Genomic DNA, 17,723 nt, shown 5'->3' on the forward strand with positions numbered 1-17,723 from the left:
TTTGTGGATTATGAGACTTTTACAGTAGAAACTGTGGTTTGCTTCAGTAGCAGAAAAGCCCTTTTTAAACTCATGGCAAGCTTCTTGCTTAATGGAAAACAAATTGGGAGTAATTCCACCAACAGCAATGACTACAGGCCTTGAGAATCAGGCAGCTTCTACTTGATGCACACACAGAGTCATATAACCTTGTAGGACTGCTTCCTGAAAAAAAGGGAGGAAAATTACAACAGGCTTTTTGGATGGACATCTTGTTGCACTGACTGGCTGTACTACTTGCTTGGCTACCGCCATACAGCAGACTGCACAGTAGCAAGCTGAAAAAGTAAGTATTTTCCTGTTGATCCCAGAAGACACAAGGCAGTAGAAGTGGCTTACAGCCACCTTAGTAGCCTGTGGATTTCAGGTTACTGCAAGGACTGAAGTAATCCACTGGGAGAAAGAAACTCTTTAGGGCTGTCTGATTCACAGTAGCAGCCTTCCAGGAGAATTGCTTGCAATCTAAGACAAAATACAAGAAAACAATTGAGTAGATAGTCAGTGATAAGGGGAAGAGACAGACTGACTTCCTGTTCTTTATCTTTAGTGACTTGGTGCACCTGCACTGGTCCTGCATGAATAGGCATGATTAGTCCATTTCAGTCAGGCTTCCTGGAGTTTTTCATACCCACAGAATCTCACCATTGACCTGTGCAGGAAATTTTGAGAAGTAGGATGGAGAAGGACTGCTGGCATCACAATGTCTGCAGCTCCACTGGCTTTCATCACTGGTGGTCCAGCAGACACAGAAACCTTTTCTTCCCATGCTGTTTCTTGCAGTGGAGCTCTGGCAAGTTCATTGTGGCCTAGGGCTACAACCTGAGCATTGCTTGATCCGGAGATTGCTCCATGACAGATAAAAATAGGGCTTGAACTCCAGCCAAGATGTGTGAGTGGTGAGGGTGCAGCCTCCTTTGGCCTGTTAGAACTTGTGACTCCCTGTAGCTCTGGTGCAAGATGGATAATCACACCTACAGATGGGTAGATTAGCAAGGTCATGCTGCCGTGTTTGCACCTTCTGCGGTGTCCTGTGGTGCAGGGGAATAACTTGCCCAGAGTTTTTTCCTGCCAAGGGAAAGTGAAGGAAAGACACCTGACCAAACCCATCCCACAAATTTGGTGGCAGCAGAAGTATAGTCCTGTGTTGTCCAGGCTGCACAAAAGTGGCTACGTGTGAGCCCAGGCCTGCTGTGGAGAGTGGCGTGTGTGTTGCTGTATGCTTGCAAAGCAAGCTGACCCAGCAAGTGAGGAGAGATTTGGCTCCAAACTATCACAAACTAGACCCTCCGCAGTAGGTACGAGGAAGGTGAAGGCATTAAGAAGTAGTAGCCTTGACTGGACCCCCTGTCATCTTCTGGTCCTCATTTCTCTACTTGTTCCTTATGTTGGTCACCTCTCCTCTGCTTTCTCATGGCCCCTCACAGACTAGCAGATTTTTCAAACGTGTGTCATGAGCACAAAGTGCATGGGGTTTGCCAATTCAGTGCTAGAGACAGTTAGTCAGGACAGCTTCCCAAAACTTTTGTTTGGAATTAGGAGTTCCTGGAAGCTTAGTGTGCCACATCTGCCACAAATGCTGCTCTTAAAGCAATCAGAGCTTGCAGGGCTGTAATTGTTAGCTGCAGAAATTCAGCCAGTCGACCCTGCCTTCCCTAGTAAGCAGTTCACAACAGGATTTTTAATAGAATATAACTATGAAATAATTGCAACATTGGGAGGGCATTTTGTGGTGAAGGAATTATTAATTTTGTTCTTTCTTCCTGGTCTTGCTCTCTCAGTTTCCTAATGCCCACAGTAAATTAGTTCAGTAAGTGTTCTTACATTAGGTAATTGTTCTAAACACAGAACATCTTTGGAAATCAAGTTTTGTTTTTCCTTCTTCATATATTGTCCATTATAGAATTCCTGGCAGTTTGGTTAATGGTCCATCTGTGCCTACATCCTTCTGTGAAGTGCTGGCAAGAAGGTAGATGCCTATAGATAAATTCAGCATGTGTGACTTTAAGACATAAGTGGAACATTAAAGGCCATTTTTACAATGTAGTTAATACATTGTAGCATTAAAGCAATATTTACCTAACAACAGAAATCTTCTCTCTGTGCTTTCCACTGACGGTTTGCCACCATTAAATATTACTGGAATCCACCTCCACCTTCCCCCTCCTCAGCAGACAGTGGCTGTGGACAAGTTTGGCAGTGGATGTGTCTGCTGCCATAGGTTGCCCCTAAGGCAGCTCTCTTGGGCGACTTCCACCAGCAGCCGGTAGCGAAGCCACTTTCCAGCATCCCGAGGTTGCATGAGGGCCTGGCAGGGGAATGTGCTCCTGTGCTCGCAGCCAGCATCAGTAACTCTTGGCGTGACGGGCTCGCTGCCCTGCCGCTGAACTCTTAACTTGAAGCTGTAGCAGAGCACTGAGCAGCTCCGGCTACATGACACGGAGCTGCGACAGTAAATGACTTTCCTGGGAACAAGGGGAAGTCCAGCATATTGTTTTGCAGACTTTGCCTGCAGCTTCTTTGCAGTATAAGCACAGGATATTATACACCCAGGAAAGCAGTTTGAGAAAGATGGACTTCCAGCGCAGAGCTCACCCGTACCCCATCCCGGAGGATGAAGAGGTTGCACACCAGGTCGCTCCTGATGCTCACAACTCCGCAGGGAATGAAGGGGAGAAACCAGTGTCAAAACTGCAACGTAGGCACAGTGAGATAAAACTCTACAAAGAGTTTTGTGACTTTTATGCAAGATTGTAAGTTCATTCTGTTCAGCTTCAGGATGTAACTATGGTGACGTTATTGGTGTATTGTACATATGTGTTTTATTATCTGAACTCAGGGCAGTTTGTGCAATGGCTTGCAATGCAAGCCATTCTGTAATGCAGCCTTTGCCACTGTTCCGCTTGATACACTGCCAGTTGTAATTGTCAACTAAAATTTGAGCTGTTGCTTTAAACATCATCATTAATTGTGTCAGAAATTATTATCAGCAGTTGAAATGGGATTTGAATTTGTCAAGTAGTCTCTCTGACTTCAGGTTGTGTGCCTGCAATTTTGGGCAAGTGGATAAACTGCTTCACTAATACAGAAGTGTTACATACATCTCTGTTTTTACATATATGATGTGTTTCAACTCCTATTACTTTTGCACACTGAGGGAGGAAAGCTTTGTGCTCTCATTTGGTTTTGAACTTGTTTTTATGTTTTTGCTTGGATTATTCTTTGTGCCCGACAGCTCTTAACATGAAATAATTTTTTAAGTTTAGTGTCCTTGGTGCTCAAGAACTGTTGAGGTGAGGATGAATGTCCTGGTTCGTCTTGTGGTTATTCTTCATTTAGATTAATAAGGAGAAGGGGTGAAGTGACTGAGATTTTCTGCCACAGAAAGCATACACAATTAGTGGAGACCATTGCCAAGCTTTATAGTTAACCACAGCTTATATGGATAATCACTGCAGTTTGTAGGCTTGTCTGTAATGTATGGCATAGTATGGGATAAACCTGTCTCTACCTCATCTCCTTGTGAAATTTGCTCACTCATTTCATTGAGTGGGCAGTGAATATTTTAGATAGCAGTTACTGTTTTCCTCTTCTGCAAAGATCTCGAGAGAGAGAGGAAAAAAAAAAAAAAGCCAGCTAATAATAACTGGTCAGATGTGACCTTGTGTAGGGCTTTTCTATGACACAGTTAAGAAACGGATAAAGCACATTCCTTTTTAAACCATGTGCTATGTGTTTGCTGGCCCCCTCAGATTCTGTGCAAGGAATGACTTCAGGTCCTGTTGAACCTGGTGGGAGCCAGGAGTTCATATCCCCTTAGAGGGAAAGGTTGGCATCTTGCAGAGGACTAAGGACTCTGCACTTATGGGCACAGCATGATATCTGTATCAAAACATGGGCCTGTGTGCACGTGTGTTTAAAATATTGTCAGTTGTTTAATAAGCTTCCAGGTAGTCAATGGTTTTGTCAGCTGTGCTCAGATTGTAATGAAACAAGGGCATGGCCCTGTATTTGCACTCTGCTGTCAAATGGTATTAGGGCAGAGAGGTGATCCTGAAAGGCATAGCTTTGAGAGATTCAATAAAAGTAAGAAGGTGGTTACGAAGAAAAAATGAATTGAGGCTTTTTCTGGCACAGGAGCTTTGATTAATTGAAGCACAGCTGTACTGCCGTCTGCAGATGTGACCCTGATCCTAGTGAAGTAACTAATTCCTCTGATACAGTAGCTACTGCGCTGTCATCTTAAGGTCACGTGCCTTTGAAAAGCAACAAAGGTTGCAATTTGAGTAATTTTTGCATTCCTGGCATGGGGTCACCAGCTTGTGTTGGCCTATATGGGCTGCAGAGAGGCAGCCAGAGCATTCCCACCCTCCTCCTTGGCCCTGGATTGACACCAGCACACCGTGAGCTGATCTCCCTGAGATGAACCCCAACAAACAAACCAAAAATTGCATGGCTTCAAACTACATTTGTAAAATTATTTCAAGCTATGTGAAGCTTATGTAAGGAATAATTGTTTACCTGCACTGGTTTTCAGTAATATCTGCAAGGCTAGAATACCTTACATTCACATTTCTTAGTTAGAGCTTTTGGACCAATGCTGTTATATAGATTTTATAATTACGAATTATTTTGGAATTATCATCTATGTTTTCCTATGTCATGCCAGTGGCCAATTGTCATTAATATTTACCCTTGTTTTCTGTAATTCTAATGTATTTTGTAATTTTACATTATTTCTTTGAATTACCTGCCTTTTCTCATCGTAAAAAGCCTGTAAATATATCTGTAGTAACAATATTTCTGTTTGTCTTTTTTAATTAATAGTTATTAGAGTGCCTTGTGGGGTTTTTGTTTCTGAAGAATTTAGGAGCAGTGGAAAATGGCAGGTTTATTTCTGAGGGAATGCCACAAGTCATTAAGTCCATTAAAAAAACTTGTTTTGAGCAGCTTAGCATTAGTTGCAGTTGGCTTTGGGGAAAAAAAAACAACAACACAACAAACCACAAAAAAACCCAACAACAAACAAACAAAAAACAAACCACAGAGACCTGCAACCAGTGGTGTTGACTATTTGGACTAATTTTCTCTTTTTTTATTTATTTTAATGACAGCAACATGGCAAATGCACTTGCAAATGCCATCTGTGAGCGCTGCAGAGGTGGCTTTGCCCCTGCCGAGAAAATTGTCAACAGCAACGGTGAGCTGTACCACGAGCAGTGTTTTGTCTGTGCCCAGTGCTTTCAGCAGTTCCCTGAAGGGCTCTTCTACGAGGTAAGTAAGGGGGGCACAGTGCCCCTCTCACCCCCCACCCTTGGCCCTCCACGTTCATTTTTATACCAGAAGCAGCTGCGGGCAGATCGGTAGCTTAGAAAGTCCCTTGGTAAGAATGGGGCTCCAAAAGGATATGGCCCATAGAGCGACAAAAAAGCAGAAGTGTTTCCGTGCCAGTTTGGAGGACATCAGTGTGTATAACCTTATTTACCTTATATACCTTATACTTTAAATGTGTTGCCTCTTGTTATCAGAGCTGAGAAAAGCTGGAGATTTCTCTCTCAGTGCAGGCTTTTTCCCCTGAATTCTGTGAAAGCAATCTGTTTATCATACCAGAAATACAGAGAAAGCATGCTTCTTAGAGGGGAACAGTCCTACAAAAGTAAACCCAAGCATCCTGTGGTCCATAGGAGGTTTATTGCTGGGTTGAGTGTGGTCAACACAGCATGTGAAAAGTTGTTTGTAGACATGAGCTGTAAGTCAGCATGCTGAGGTGAGGATGTGCTGACAGCCCGAGCTAAACAGGGCCAAAGTAGGGTTAACTCTGCATTTAACAAATTGGAGCATTCCAAATGAGCAGTCCTTGCATGTTTTCAAGAGTTAAAACCCACTCTCACTCATATTTCTCAGCCCCAGGTATATTGCCCTCAGTTCAGATGGGTTTTTTGTTCTCAGTGTCATTTTCTCTTTGCTTTCTCCTGTAGTGGGGATTCAGGATGTGGCTCAGCTCTCTCAAGGATGAAGTGGCTTTAGTGAAAGCTTAAGACTAGTTCATAAAATACGAAGTGATTGGTATAAGGAGGAGTACATGATGTGTGACAGGGTATTACTGTTGAGAGGGATAAGGTCCCGCTGAAGTAGCTTGTACTGCAACTTACAGTAGTGACTACAGGATTTATGTCATGCTGTGAACTGGAAGAGAAGGTGAGCAGTGTGTTAAAAGCACAGTGCTGTGCTCTCATGTACAGTGTGCCATCCTTGGGGCAAGAGCTCAACAGCGTATCTTCCACAGTAATACTTACAATTTTACAGAACCATGTTGAGAGGCTGAGGAAGGAGTGTGTATTGGAAAAGAGAATGGCAAAGGGGATTCTTTGGGTTTGTTTTCTCTCACCTTTCTGAAGATCAAAAGATTTTTTAAGTGCGATAGGGATAGTGTTGCACAAATTGTGGTAAATGAGCCATGAGTGTTCCGTAAGACTTCAAAAGGTGAGCTGCAAGGCAGTAGCAATTAAAAAAAAAAGACACCAAAAAACCCACCCCCTCTAGATACATTCACATTACATTAAAAATGTTAATGCATACTGAGCTGTTGCCTGCTTGCAGGCAAGGCAAGGAATCCTGATGTGTTAAGACTCTAGGCAAGCATAAAGTGATACAAATGGTTTAGAACTAAAATATTTGTAACTGTGTTAATAAAATTGAATTAGTACAATAAAATGTATTTTTTTCTCCATAATGAGTACTTTATTTATCCATTTTCTGACTTTTATGAACAGTGGGATAGTTCAGGGACCTCTTTCAGAAAGTTCAATGGTACTTTGTTTGAAATAAAAGTTTGAGAAATCCTGCTCTAGGCAGCCTGTGTCTCCTAGAGGATGGGGGAGGACCCCAGTGGAAAGGAAGTTACATTTGCACCTAATCCAGGAATATTACGATGTCGCTGTTGCTCGCGATGGCCGTATCTGAATGTCCTTGCCAGGGGCAAGTATCCTGGTGTTATTTAGATATATTGGATGTAGGCTTTTTTTTTTTCTGCTGCCACCTTGTTAACGTTCTTATTTATACTGGTCTTTGAGCACTCTCTGACTGCCAAGTTACACCTCCTGTTAAAGACAGTAAGTCAGAAGTGAGTGTTGATAGAATTTCCCAGGAATTAAAACAGCCTCATGTACTAAACATATTTTAGTTAACATTGCTAGGGTTTTTTTTCAGGCTATGTAGATGCTTTGTCCTTCAGAACTGTTACACAGAAAGTGGAAATAGCGAAACGAAGAATAGACACTATTTTGCCACAGCTTTTACAGAGGTAAAATAGTTTTGATGAGCACTAAATGAATATGTGAAGACTTGTGTGTGGCTTGAAGTTCACATCACCCTTCTGACTCTAGCTCTTCTATTGTATACCACAAGATCATGCAGTTTCTCTCCACATCAGCAAGTCTGTCTGCTGCTGTTGAAGAGACGTGCTTTTCTGTCTGCTTAAGCCCTCTAACAGCCTTCAGGTGATGGCTCATAAATCTTACCCAGCCTTCCTCCCCAATCTATACTGGCCTGTCCTGGGCATCTTTTAGAGGGTGGAGAGGTCAGTAGATACCTGTGCTATCACAACCCTTGTGCCCTTGAGGCTGTTTTAGCTGGGAAGTGTTTGGCAGGGCCTTCTCCTCTGTCTGTTTTGTTTAGGGTGTTCGTATGTGTCCCATGCAGTCAGAATGGCTTTCACTTAGCACTGAAGTGGTCAGTGGGACAATTGCAAGTTTCCTGGTGGTGCTGCTCAGAGAGAAGGGAGGACAAAGGAACAGTTTGCTTTTCTTTTATTCAGCATCTTGGCATGAGTGTTTGGAACTTCCTGGGTGACAGCATTTAGGGGAGAGAGAGGGATAACCCTAAGTAAAGGGTGGGATCAGTTTGGCCAATACTCAGGAGATGGCTGGCAGTGCTCTAAAGACTTGAGTTGATTTGTATCACTGTCAAAAAAAAGTGACTGGAGAAGGCAGGCAGAAAGATTATCTTCCTCTGACTAGCTTAATACACTCTTTGAGAAAATGCATGTTTGGAGGTGTGGCCAAGTAACATGTTTTTCTGAGCAAGTGACCTATGGGTAAACACAGGCATTGTTGGTCACTCAGCATGATTTGGTGTTTGTTCTGTGCCAGGTTTAGCTAAGCTAGTGTTTCTTGGGAATGATTTCCAGCTCTTAGCAATTGAGAAGTCAAATATTCTTCTTGCGGCCTATTGCAAACCTTGCTGAGTTACCCCAGTTAGTCATTAAGCCGCTTACCACATTTGCCATCAAGCGCTGCAGTGATAAGTTTTCACACTCTGTTCCATTAGCAGGGGCTGAACTGGTCAGGCTACGTGAGAAGAAATGCCAATGCAGGTCTCCTGCACCACAGGCTGTGTCTCTGGGCTGCTTGCAGGGACCTCCATCAGCACAACTCGCCACAGTCTGGCTTCAGAGCCAAACTGCTTGCAGGCACAAGCAGTGCCACACCAGAGCAGGGCCCATCTGCAGCTGGGAGTTTGCACAGCAAGGCAGGAAATTTTTTTGTGTCCTTATAAGCCTATGTTAGAAATTATAATACGGATTTGTAACCAGCCAGTGTTGGCTTTGTTGCATAAGGATGTAAGCAAGAGCTGTGTGCTTAATGTTCCATGGGGCTTGCTAGAGAATATTTGTGTTCAGGTTTGCTCAGTATCATCAGTTTAGCATGTGTTCTTGTGCAGTCAACCTAAACAGAAATTACCAGAAGCACATGCTAGAAGAATTTCTGAACTCATCATGATTTGCCTTCAGAAGTTATAGCAATTCTGATCTGCTTTTACTCCATGACCTGGAAGCCATGTATTCCCTGGACTTGCTGTTGCAGAATCTTAGAACGAGTAGCAGCGTACAGTCCTGTACTAGCAGCAGCAGAGCAGCCAGCAAAAATGGAGAGCTTCAGGAGCAGCGAGTCCAGAGGGACAGGTTGGCCCCACTGTAATCAGTGAGCAAGTTTTTCCTCCAACCCACATTACTCTCCGGTCCAAGAATGGCTCCTCCCTACTAGAGGTTGCCTTTCTGTCCCACTAGGGAGTGTGAGCACCTCACCTTCAGACAGAAGAGGTTAGGAAAGGTAATTCCTACACCTGATCCAGCAGTTAATTAAGAGCCTCTTGCTGGGTGGTTTCAGAAAAAGCCCAATCTACTCTTTCAGTGCTGTGCTGGGGGTTAAACAGGACAGAAGGGCTTAGAGAGGTGCATCCAACAACAGAAAAAATACAACAAAATCCTTACGAAGTACTTGCAAGAGCTGTAATTGGGGACCTGTATTGTTGTTGTTATCAATATTATCAGTCTTATTAAAATGGAATGTTATGTGGCTTTCGTCTCCTAAATGAGAGTGAATTCCTTTCCGTTTGGACTTTTTTTCTAAGATGTTTGAAATAACCTACAGGAAAATTAAAAGAAAGCACAGCTGCCATGAACTTGTCAGATTTGTTTTGATTCCAGTTGCAGCTGGAGTGTTTTCTTAAAATGGGCTTAACCAAAAACTGAATCTTAGAAGTCTTTAAAGACACACTTTATGCATGTCTTTCCACTAGGTTAGATAAAAATTGTGGAGATCAGCTGAAAGTTATGCCATGGTGAAATTTTCTATGCAGAGCCATTGAACATATGGACCACAGTCACAAGACCTTGCTTTTAAAATATGGGCTCTGGCATTTGTTATAGAAGCTTAAGGCTTTCTCTGATGGGTGAATTGAGTCATTCACAAAAGGTAGCACAAATGAGCTGAGAAGCTGGAAAATACAAACAAGACTGAACGGTCACCAACCTCCCTGATGTAAACCAAAGGGAAAGAAAACGTGTTCAGTCCACCCAGATCAAACATGGAGTGGCTCTGAAATCCAAGCAAACCTATGCATCTCCTACTGGACCACCTGTTTACACATAACAGGAAGCTTTTGGATTCTTTTCAGTTTAAAAAATGATTTTATCTGGGTGGAAGAAAGCACCATTCTCAATGACCCAATAATTTCCATTACTCTGAGACAGCAATAGCATTCTGTGCCTCAATTTAAAAAGAAATTAAAATCTCCAATTAAAAAAAATAATCTGTTTTAGAGCATTACACTGAAGAAACACTTGATAAATTGTTAGCAGAGACTTCTGGAAGAGTTGGTATAAAGCTTACATCTTTCTGTTCCTAGTAGGTGCAATTCAAGCTGGGCATAGGAATTAGTTTCTGATCTCATGTATCTGGTGACTTCTAGAGAGTTTCATTAGATCCACATCCTACCAATGGCTTGGATATTGCATGAGTAATTACTGACATTATATTTGAACCTTGGGATTTCATAGTACAAAACAGGTAATCTGGAAATACATTGCTGTAATTTGTATCCATGCACCGAAGCTTAATTTGTGGGCAGTATTTTATGCTCTTCGTTTTGTTTTGTCTTAGACCCAGTAAAAAGAAATGGGGTTTCCTGCTATCCCCCTTTTTTCAGTGTTTTAAACTGGCACATTCAAATTCAAACATTTCATAGCATACCTAATATTGTCTGTCTGGTTTTGACATGCTAGTTGGCTTGTGTGTCCAGTAATGATGTGCCTGAAAGTATTGAAACATTTCCCTTCATTTCAGGACATATTGCCTACATGTTTTCACATATTCTCCAGCTAAGTTGCTAATGCAGTGCTGTAGAACTTACTTTTTTCCCCATATGTTTGGTTTTTTTTCTATCTGAGCTTGAACTGCAGCTGAACTTCTCTAAGCTGTGAAAAGATTCAGATCCAAATCCGAATCCCTTAAGCTTGGTTCTCTGTTTCATCTAGTCAACGTAGTGAATGTTGTTCCTTAGCATTTGGACTTGATGATCTTAAGGGTTTTTTCCAACCTAAATGATGGTATGATTCTATGAAATAAGCATCCCAAAGGAAAAGCCTTGTTTCCCTTCATATGTTGGCTCTTCCATAAATTGCAAAGATTCCTGTGTCCTTCCTCCCCTTGTACTTATTTCCTCTGGTATGCTGGGTCATTCTTGCAGGAAATGTAGAGTGAGGAAGAGATCAAATGGATTCAGGGAGAATGCTTCCCCCCAGGAAAGGTTTTCTTTAGCTAATTTCCTGCCCATAATTTGCTCAGTTGCATCAGAGTTTCTGCAGTCTGTCAAAATTCAGATGTCTCTTGTGATGCAAATGGTGAGAGAAAATGCCTTACACTCTCAGCAGTATTAGAGGAATGTTGTGCTAGTAACACTACATGCTAACTAGGTGATGAATTAAGGTGGGTGGATTTAATGCCTAGCACATGCTCTGCTTTTTTGTGCAGCCCCTCATGTTTTACTACCTAATTGAATCTGGAAACAAACTGGTATGTTACAGCCTTTATGTTAAGGGCACGCTTTGCATCCCTCTAACACTCAGATTTTTTTCCATTTGCAGTTTGAAGGGAGGAAGTACTGTGAACATGATTTTCAAATGCTTTTTGCCCCTTGCTGCCATCAATGTGGTAAGTTTTACATTGAGGTGCAACACTTCACGCTGATCAGAAATGGGAATGTCACTGGGAGAGGATGTGCAACCCTTGTACATCCTCTCTTGGAGGTGGCCCTGTGAGGCTCAGCATCTGAACTTCCAGAATGGACTAGACTTCAGAGAATTTGGGGAGCTGCTTTCCCTGAAGTTCATAAAACAATGGGATTTAAAATAAAAAGTTTGTATTATTTGAGTAGTTTAGCTGTTGATACAGCAATCTGATGAACAGACCATTCATGACTCCTGGTTATGTACATCTACTCACATGTGCTTGTGCAGCTGAAACCCTGCAACAAGTATTTGTCATCTCATTTGACTATTGTAACCCACCTATGCTGTCCTGTGCCACTGAAGTGGAGATAATCTTTATCAGGCTTCAGCATCTGATGTCATCCCTGTGTAACACTGAGGGCCGTGTTTTATTTCCCACTGTTGATGTCAATGCTTGTGTGTGTCCTGCACTATAATAATTTGCTTGTTCTGGGTTTTTTTCCCCTGTGTGTGACACATTATGCTTCGGCAGGACTGTGAAATCATTACTTGAGTATTGCTTAAACTGGTCTGGAAGCTCTTATATTTCTGTGGGACATAGGCAATATGCTACAGCTTTCACTTATCCCAGTGTAGCCTTTCCCATGTGAAGGGAGGGGTTGAACACCAAGGGAGAGGGAAGCAGATGTTATGGATCTTTGAATTTAAAGCTGTGGCTGTGACCAAGCTGGGAAAGAGGAAGAAGGTGGTTGATGGCGCTTTCTGAGGAGATATGCTGTCTATCTCCACGATTTCTCTGGCTCAGCCAGCACAGCTCCCACTGCTCCTGCCCTAGCTCCTTGTAGCATCAGTTCCCTTAAAACCTCAATAAGGTGGCTTTGCCACTGCTTGGATTTAGTAAGTACAGCCAAAATCAATGGGGCTGTTGTCAGCAATGAGGCATTGAGCATTCCTGACACTTCTGGAGTCCACAGGGTGCTGTTCTTGAAAAACGACAACTTCATGGGAACACCACAGAGTTGCATGCTGGATGTTTTCATCCACATCAGTTACCTGCCCAGTCACTCCCCTTGGGCAGGTTGAGTTACACATTCTCCAAAGCCAGGTCTCTGCCTTCCATGGCACTGGGAAGCCAAGCTCCCAACACATTTTAGGCAGAGGCTTTGTGTCACGGTTTAACTCAGGATTGGCAATTAAACCAGTGACAACAATGCTCTCTATTCCCTCCCTCTCCCACCCAGGTAAGGAAAGGAGAGAGAATAAGGAGAGAGGCTTTGCGGATTTAAAACTAAACTAGACAGCTTTAATTAAATAGTAATGATAAAATAAAATATGTACAAATATATACAAATATGTGCAGGAATGTGCAAGACCTTGTCACCACCTCCTACCCCCAGCAACTCCCACAGCACTCTCCTGAGCTGTGAGCAGTTCTGAAAAGCCCCAGACTGCTTATGGAGATAGTGACAGAGCAGACAGGAGCTGAGGGAAGAGATGTGACGGTCAGGAATGCACAGGTCTCTGAATCAAAGGAGATGGATAGACCGAGTCATCCCTGGGTGCTGGCAATTGATTGAAGAGAAGGAAAGAAGAAGAAGGGCTTGACTTCCATGATCCTTGAATTTATACCAAGTGTTAAATATATATGGATCGAGTATCTCTTTGGCCAGTTTTGCCCTCTGCCTAGTCCTCTCCTCCCTACGGGAGGGCTGTAGATAGGACTCTTCTGCTCTTCTAGTGTCCAAAGCGGCAGATTCAACAAGTGGAGAAAAGTGTCGTTGGTCTCTCAGCAGTAACAAAAAACTTTCAAGTTTTACCAGTCCACTAGCTGGAAAACTTGAAGTTAATTTCAGCCAAGGTGCTGCTTAAAAGAGAGTTCACTGAAGAAAAAAAAAATTGGTAAAAAGAAAATTTGCTTTATCCTGACTCAAATCAGGACACTTGGCATCACTCAGGGGCCTTGGCTACAATGAACACATGGAGAATGACTGAATAACGCATGTGTTGGACGTGGCTCCACTGCCTGTGCTGTACAGTCACACACCATGCATGCAAAACAGTAGTTCTCATGCTATTTTTTTAATGCCTCAGAGATTAGGACTCCTTGTGGTAGGTCAGAAGTTGTGTGTGTTGGACTGACTGTTCTGCAGCTTCACTGCAGCTTTGTGTTTTGGCTCCATGGGTTGTGGGTTTTTTTGCAGGAGGTCCACAGCCACCCAAGCTCAGATCTGTTGTTCTTTGAGCATAGAGTCCCATTATGGCTTGGTCCTAGCAAAGTAGAAACCACTACTGTGTACATGACAAGTTAAAATTGTTGTTTTCTGAAAGAAAAGAAAGAGAAAGATACTTAGGACACTAGAAAGACATACTATATAAAGAACTCATTTCTTAATGGCTTAGGGACAGATAAGTAAAAACAGGGAAGGGACTGAAAAAGGATGATTGCAGAGAGAAGGTGGAGAGTGCATGTAGAAGGACTTGTATGTAGAAAACAGAAGGTCCTCTATCAGCAAGGATGTTACCTTCTGACCAATAGCAAAAAAAAAATCAAACAAACCCAAATTGCAGACTTTAGAACCAGAACTGTGCCACTGAAAGCAATGTATCCTACCAGATTTGGGAGGGAGGAAGAGGCTGATGACGTTGTAGCAATTCAGTTGTGGGTTGCTTTTAACTTTCTCTAGCACAGTATTTTACATCCCAGTGTTGTGTTTCTTACAGGCGAGTTCATTATTGGTCGTGTTATCAAAGCCATGAACAACAGCTGGCATCCAGAGTGCTTCTGCTGTGATATCTGCCAACAAGTATTGGCTGATATCGGATTTGTCAAGAATGCTGGCAGGTAGATCTTCATCCTTCCTTCTGTGACTGAGCATGAATAAAATCAACTGAGAGAGGGGACTGAGAGGTTTTGGTTCCTGAAACTTTCTAGTTGAGGTCAAGCAACTGAAGTGTCTTTTGTGGGGAAAAGGTCTAAGAGTGCATTAAAAAAACTAAGAATGGGTATCTTAAAATACGCACATAAAATATTAACAGTTTACCTACTTCAGCACCAGGTTTCTTGGCAAAATCTCTACTCAGTGACCTTTCAGGGCCACTGGTTTTACATAATAAGAGAGAAAACATAAAGGTACAGAGGCATTGTCTTTATTTTTTTAACACATTTTTACTTTGTTTTTTTCCAGCTGGAGTTTCCATTTTTGGTCTAGTTTAGCACCTGATTTAATAATAATCACTTTCAGTTCAGTGGCCTCCTTGATAGAGTAGGATAGTTTTACCAACTGCAATCAGAGGAATGTTTTTCAAGTGGGTTCTATGTTCATTGGCACATGTATAATATGATATACAGTTCTCTGCAGAATTAGGACATGTGTGTGCTTCCAATCTAATTTTTTAAGATTTTGAGAATAAAACATTCAGTAATGAGAATCTATTGCAAACTTTGTTTTGTATGTTTAACACAGCTTAAACTCACATGAGCTGAAGAAACAATAACAGAAAATAAGTGTATCACCCTGCCTCTTCTGAACTTATTTTACCTAACAAAGACATTTTTTAAGACTATTTGCTCTACTGAAAGGGCTGACAAATTAGATTTCAATAATTTTTTTGCTTTATATTTTGCACTGTAGTGCGTGATACCAGTACTTAGCTCTCTTTTTTATGTTGTTTCAGACATCTCTGCCGTCCATGCCACAACAGGGAAAAAGCCAGAGGCCTGGGAAAGTACATTTGCCAGAAGTGCCATGCCATTATTGATGAACAGCCTCTCATATTCAAAAATGATCCTTATCATCCTGATCATTTCAACTGTGCAAACTGCGGGTAACTTGGGTTCTGCAAACTAAAACAGGAAAATGTTGGGTTTATTTGCTTCACTGATTTACATCTGAAAGTTAAAACCTGCCCTGTGCAACTGGCAAGAGGGGTGAGGGTTGGGTGCCTTGCAGCCAGATGTGTGTTACTTCTATTGGGCCTTTAGTTGAAACAGCAGCTGATGTATTGGGGAGTAGTGAAAGGTTGAACTCTGCAGGACAAGGTGGTACTGCAAGAGATAGGGACACAAATAATGGTTTCTGTAGCTGCAAAAAAAATGACGGCTTTTTATTCTATTACAAAAGGAAAAAAAAAATTGGCTGCTTGAATTAGCACCTTATCTATGCTATTCCTTTTTAGTTGAATCGAATGCAAACATTGTTCTCTCCTTTTAAAGCCTTTATTACAAGCTTTCTCCCACCTTGTTTTATCACCTTCTGCAACTGAAGAATACAAAGCAGCACATTTCTGCACTGATGCACAGATCATGGGACATCGTTGGAAGTAGCATGAATCATTAGTTGGCAATAAATAAACATAGTTAGCTCATGTGGGTCTTTAGTTTTCTTTCTCTGAAGTTTGATACAACAGGGAAAATATACGTAGATGTAGAGGGCTGTATGTTACTTTCTGTTACAGTTATGTAAATCTAAAATAAACTGGTGCTAAGAGTGCCAGAATATAAACCAGATGTCTTCAGCATGTACACACACATTTGTGCTACATAGCCAGAATGCAGAATGACAATAGCTCAGCAGCTGTTTTCACACTTTGTGCATCTTGTTTAGCAGCCTGTTCTCAATTTAGCGTGGACTTGATCCGTCTTGAACCACATTGAACTGTATCATATTGGATGCTGCTGCATTGCTGTAGTGCAAATACAAGTTGTAAAACAAATTCTAAAAATTATTTTTTTCTTTTCAGAAACTGTGAAGAGTTGACATTGTTCAGTGCTTTTATTCATGCTCTCACTTCATTGACTTTTGAACAGGAAGGAACTTACTGCTGATGCTCGTGAGTTGAAGGGAGAATTGTACTGCTTACCCTGCCATGACAAAATGGGTGTTCCCATCTGTGGGGCTTGTAGAAGACCAATTGAAGGCCGTGTGGTGAATGCTATGGGCAAACAATGGCATGTGGAGGTAAACATCAAACCATGCATTGTCTTTTCTAAATGTAAACATTAACATACTTACCTGGGATTTTGCTGATCAATTTCATTAACAAAATATGCAGCAATGATTAGTAAATGCCTTCTCCTAATCCCGTCTTCACCCTTCTTGTGGCTGGTCTGCCACTGTGAAATAGGAGTTATCTCCTACATTACAGAGAGCTGTGACTGTGAATCTAATATCAGTAATCAAAGGAAGCACTGTGATGTCCTTAGAAGAAAATTTCAGAGTCCAAAAAAATACATGTGGAAAGGCAGAACAATTCTGTGGTAACTATAATATTACTGAGTATCTTACTACGCTTATGTCTTCCATAGTAACCTACCATGTAATTATCTCTAAAGCATTTTATGTGAGGGTTCATATTTTGTGGCCCTGTACAAGATTTAGGAAGACAGACAGGCTATTCCTTCTGTTGTTTTGAAAATCTCCTCCAGCAAAGGCTTTCTTCACAAGAACAAAATGTCGGTGCCAATTATTTAAACTCTTTTCATCCAGTTCATTGGTAATGTATCAGAATCCCTTTGCTTGTTTTTGTTTGTTTTTTCTTCTTTTAACTTTTGGATTGAAATGTTGAAGACATTAAAAGGAGCATTATTATAGTGGTCTCAATGTAGAAGCAAAAAAGTTTTAATTCTCCTTTTCAAGATGGCACAGCTAGTTCAGTAACAGTTAGTATTGGGCTAGGTTGGTTTGCTTTCCAGAAAAAACAGCATTACTTCCAAGAAAACAAACAAACAAAATGTCTGTCATTTTCTTTGTAGCATTTTGTGTGTGCAAAATGTGAAAAGCCATTCCTGGGTCATCGCCATTATGAGAGAAAAGGCTTGGCATATTGTGAAACCCACTACAATCAGGTAGGGTTGCGTGTTTTTAAAAATTGTGTCAATTGGTAAACTCATTAATTAGTTTTAGTAGATAGAGAGGGAAACCCATGGACATTCTTCTGTTTTCTTATAGGCACCCTTGGGTGTAATGCCAATTGGCAGATGTTCTACTGCAGTTAATTTCTGTGGGTTTCTCTATACATCGGTCTTGTATTGAGAAAGAAAACTGCAGCTATTTCACAAAGGGTAGCCAGGACAATCAGTATCAAGTTGTTCTTCAAGTTTTGTGACACTTAAGTAGAACTGTTAGGAGCTTTTACATGTCTGTGAGATCAGAGAAGAAAATGACACCCCGTCTTTCCC

The 17,723-nt window shown here is 41.7% G+C and overlaps 1 protein-coding gene across 3 annotated transcripts in view; it reads left to right on the forward strand.

The window, feature by feature from the left end:
- LIMS1 (LIM and senescent cell antigen-like domains 1) overlaps positions 1-17,723 on the forward strand; it is a 34,573-nt gene that overhangs the window by 12,076 nt on the left and 4,774 nt on the right. Inside the window, exons 1-7 of one of the 3 annotated variants that reach the window (XM_009997899.1) lie at positions 2,518-2,789; positions 5,151-5,310; positions 11,462-11,528; positions 14,267-14,387; positions 15,221-15,370; positions 16,353-16,503; positions 17,298-17,390. In XM_009997899.1, the coding sequence (XP_009996201.1) occupies positions 2,608-2,789; positions 5,151-5,310; positions 11,462-11,528; positions 14,267-14,387; positions 15,221-15,370; positions 16,353-16,503; positions 17,298-17,390 (924 nt within the window). In that variant the 5' untranslated portion in view covers positions 2,518-2,607. Of the gene's footprint in view, positions 1-2,517; positions 2,790-3,339; positions 3,348-5,150; positions 5,311-11,461; positions 11,529-14,266; positions 14,388-15,220; positions 15,371-16,352; positions 16,504-17,297; positions 17,391-17,723 lie in introns of those variants that run through there. The other 2 variants (XM_009997901.1, XM_009997900.1) reach the window with 2 other exon arrangements.

The sequence above is a fragment of the Chaetura pelagica genome, unplaced genomic scaffold (assembly GCF_000747805.2).
Source record: "Chaetura pelagica isolate M959 unplaced genomic scaffold, ChaPel_1.0 scaffold123, whole genome shotgun sequence".
NCBI classification, from domain to species: Eukaryota; Metazoa; Chordata; class Aves; order Apodiformes; family Apodidae; genus Chaetura; species Chaetura pelagica.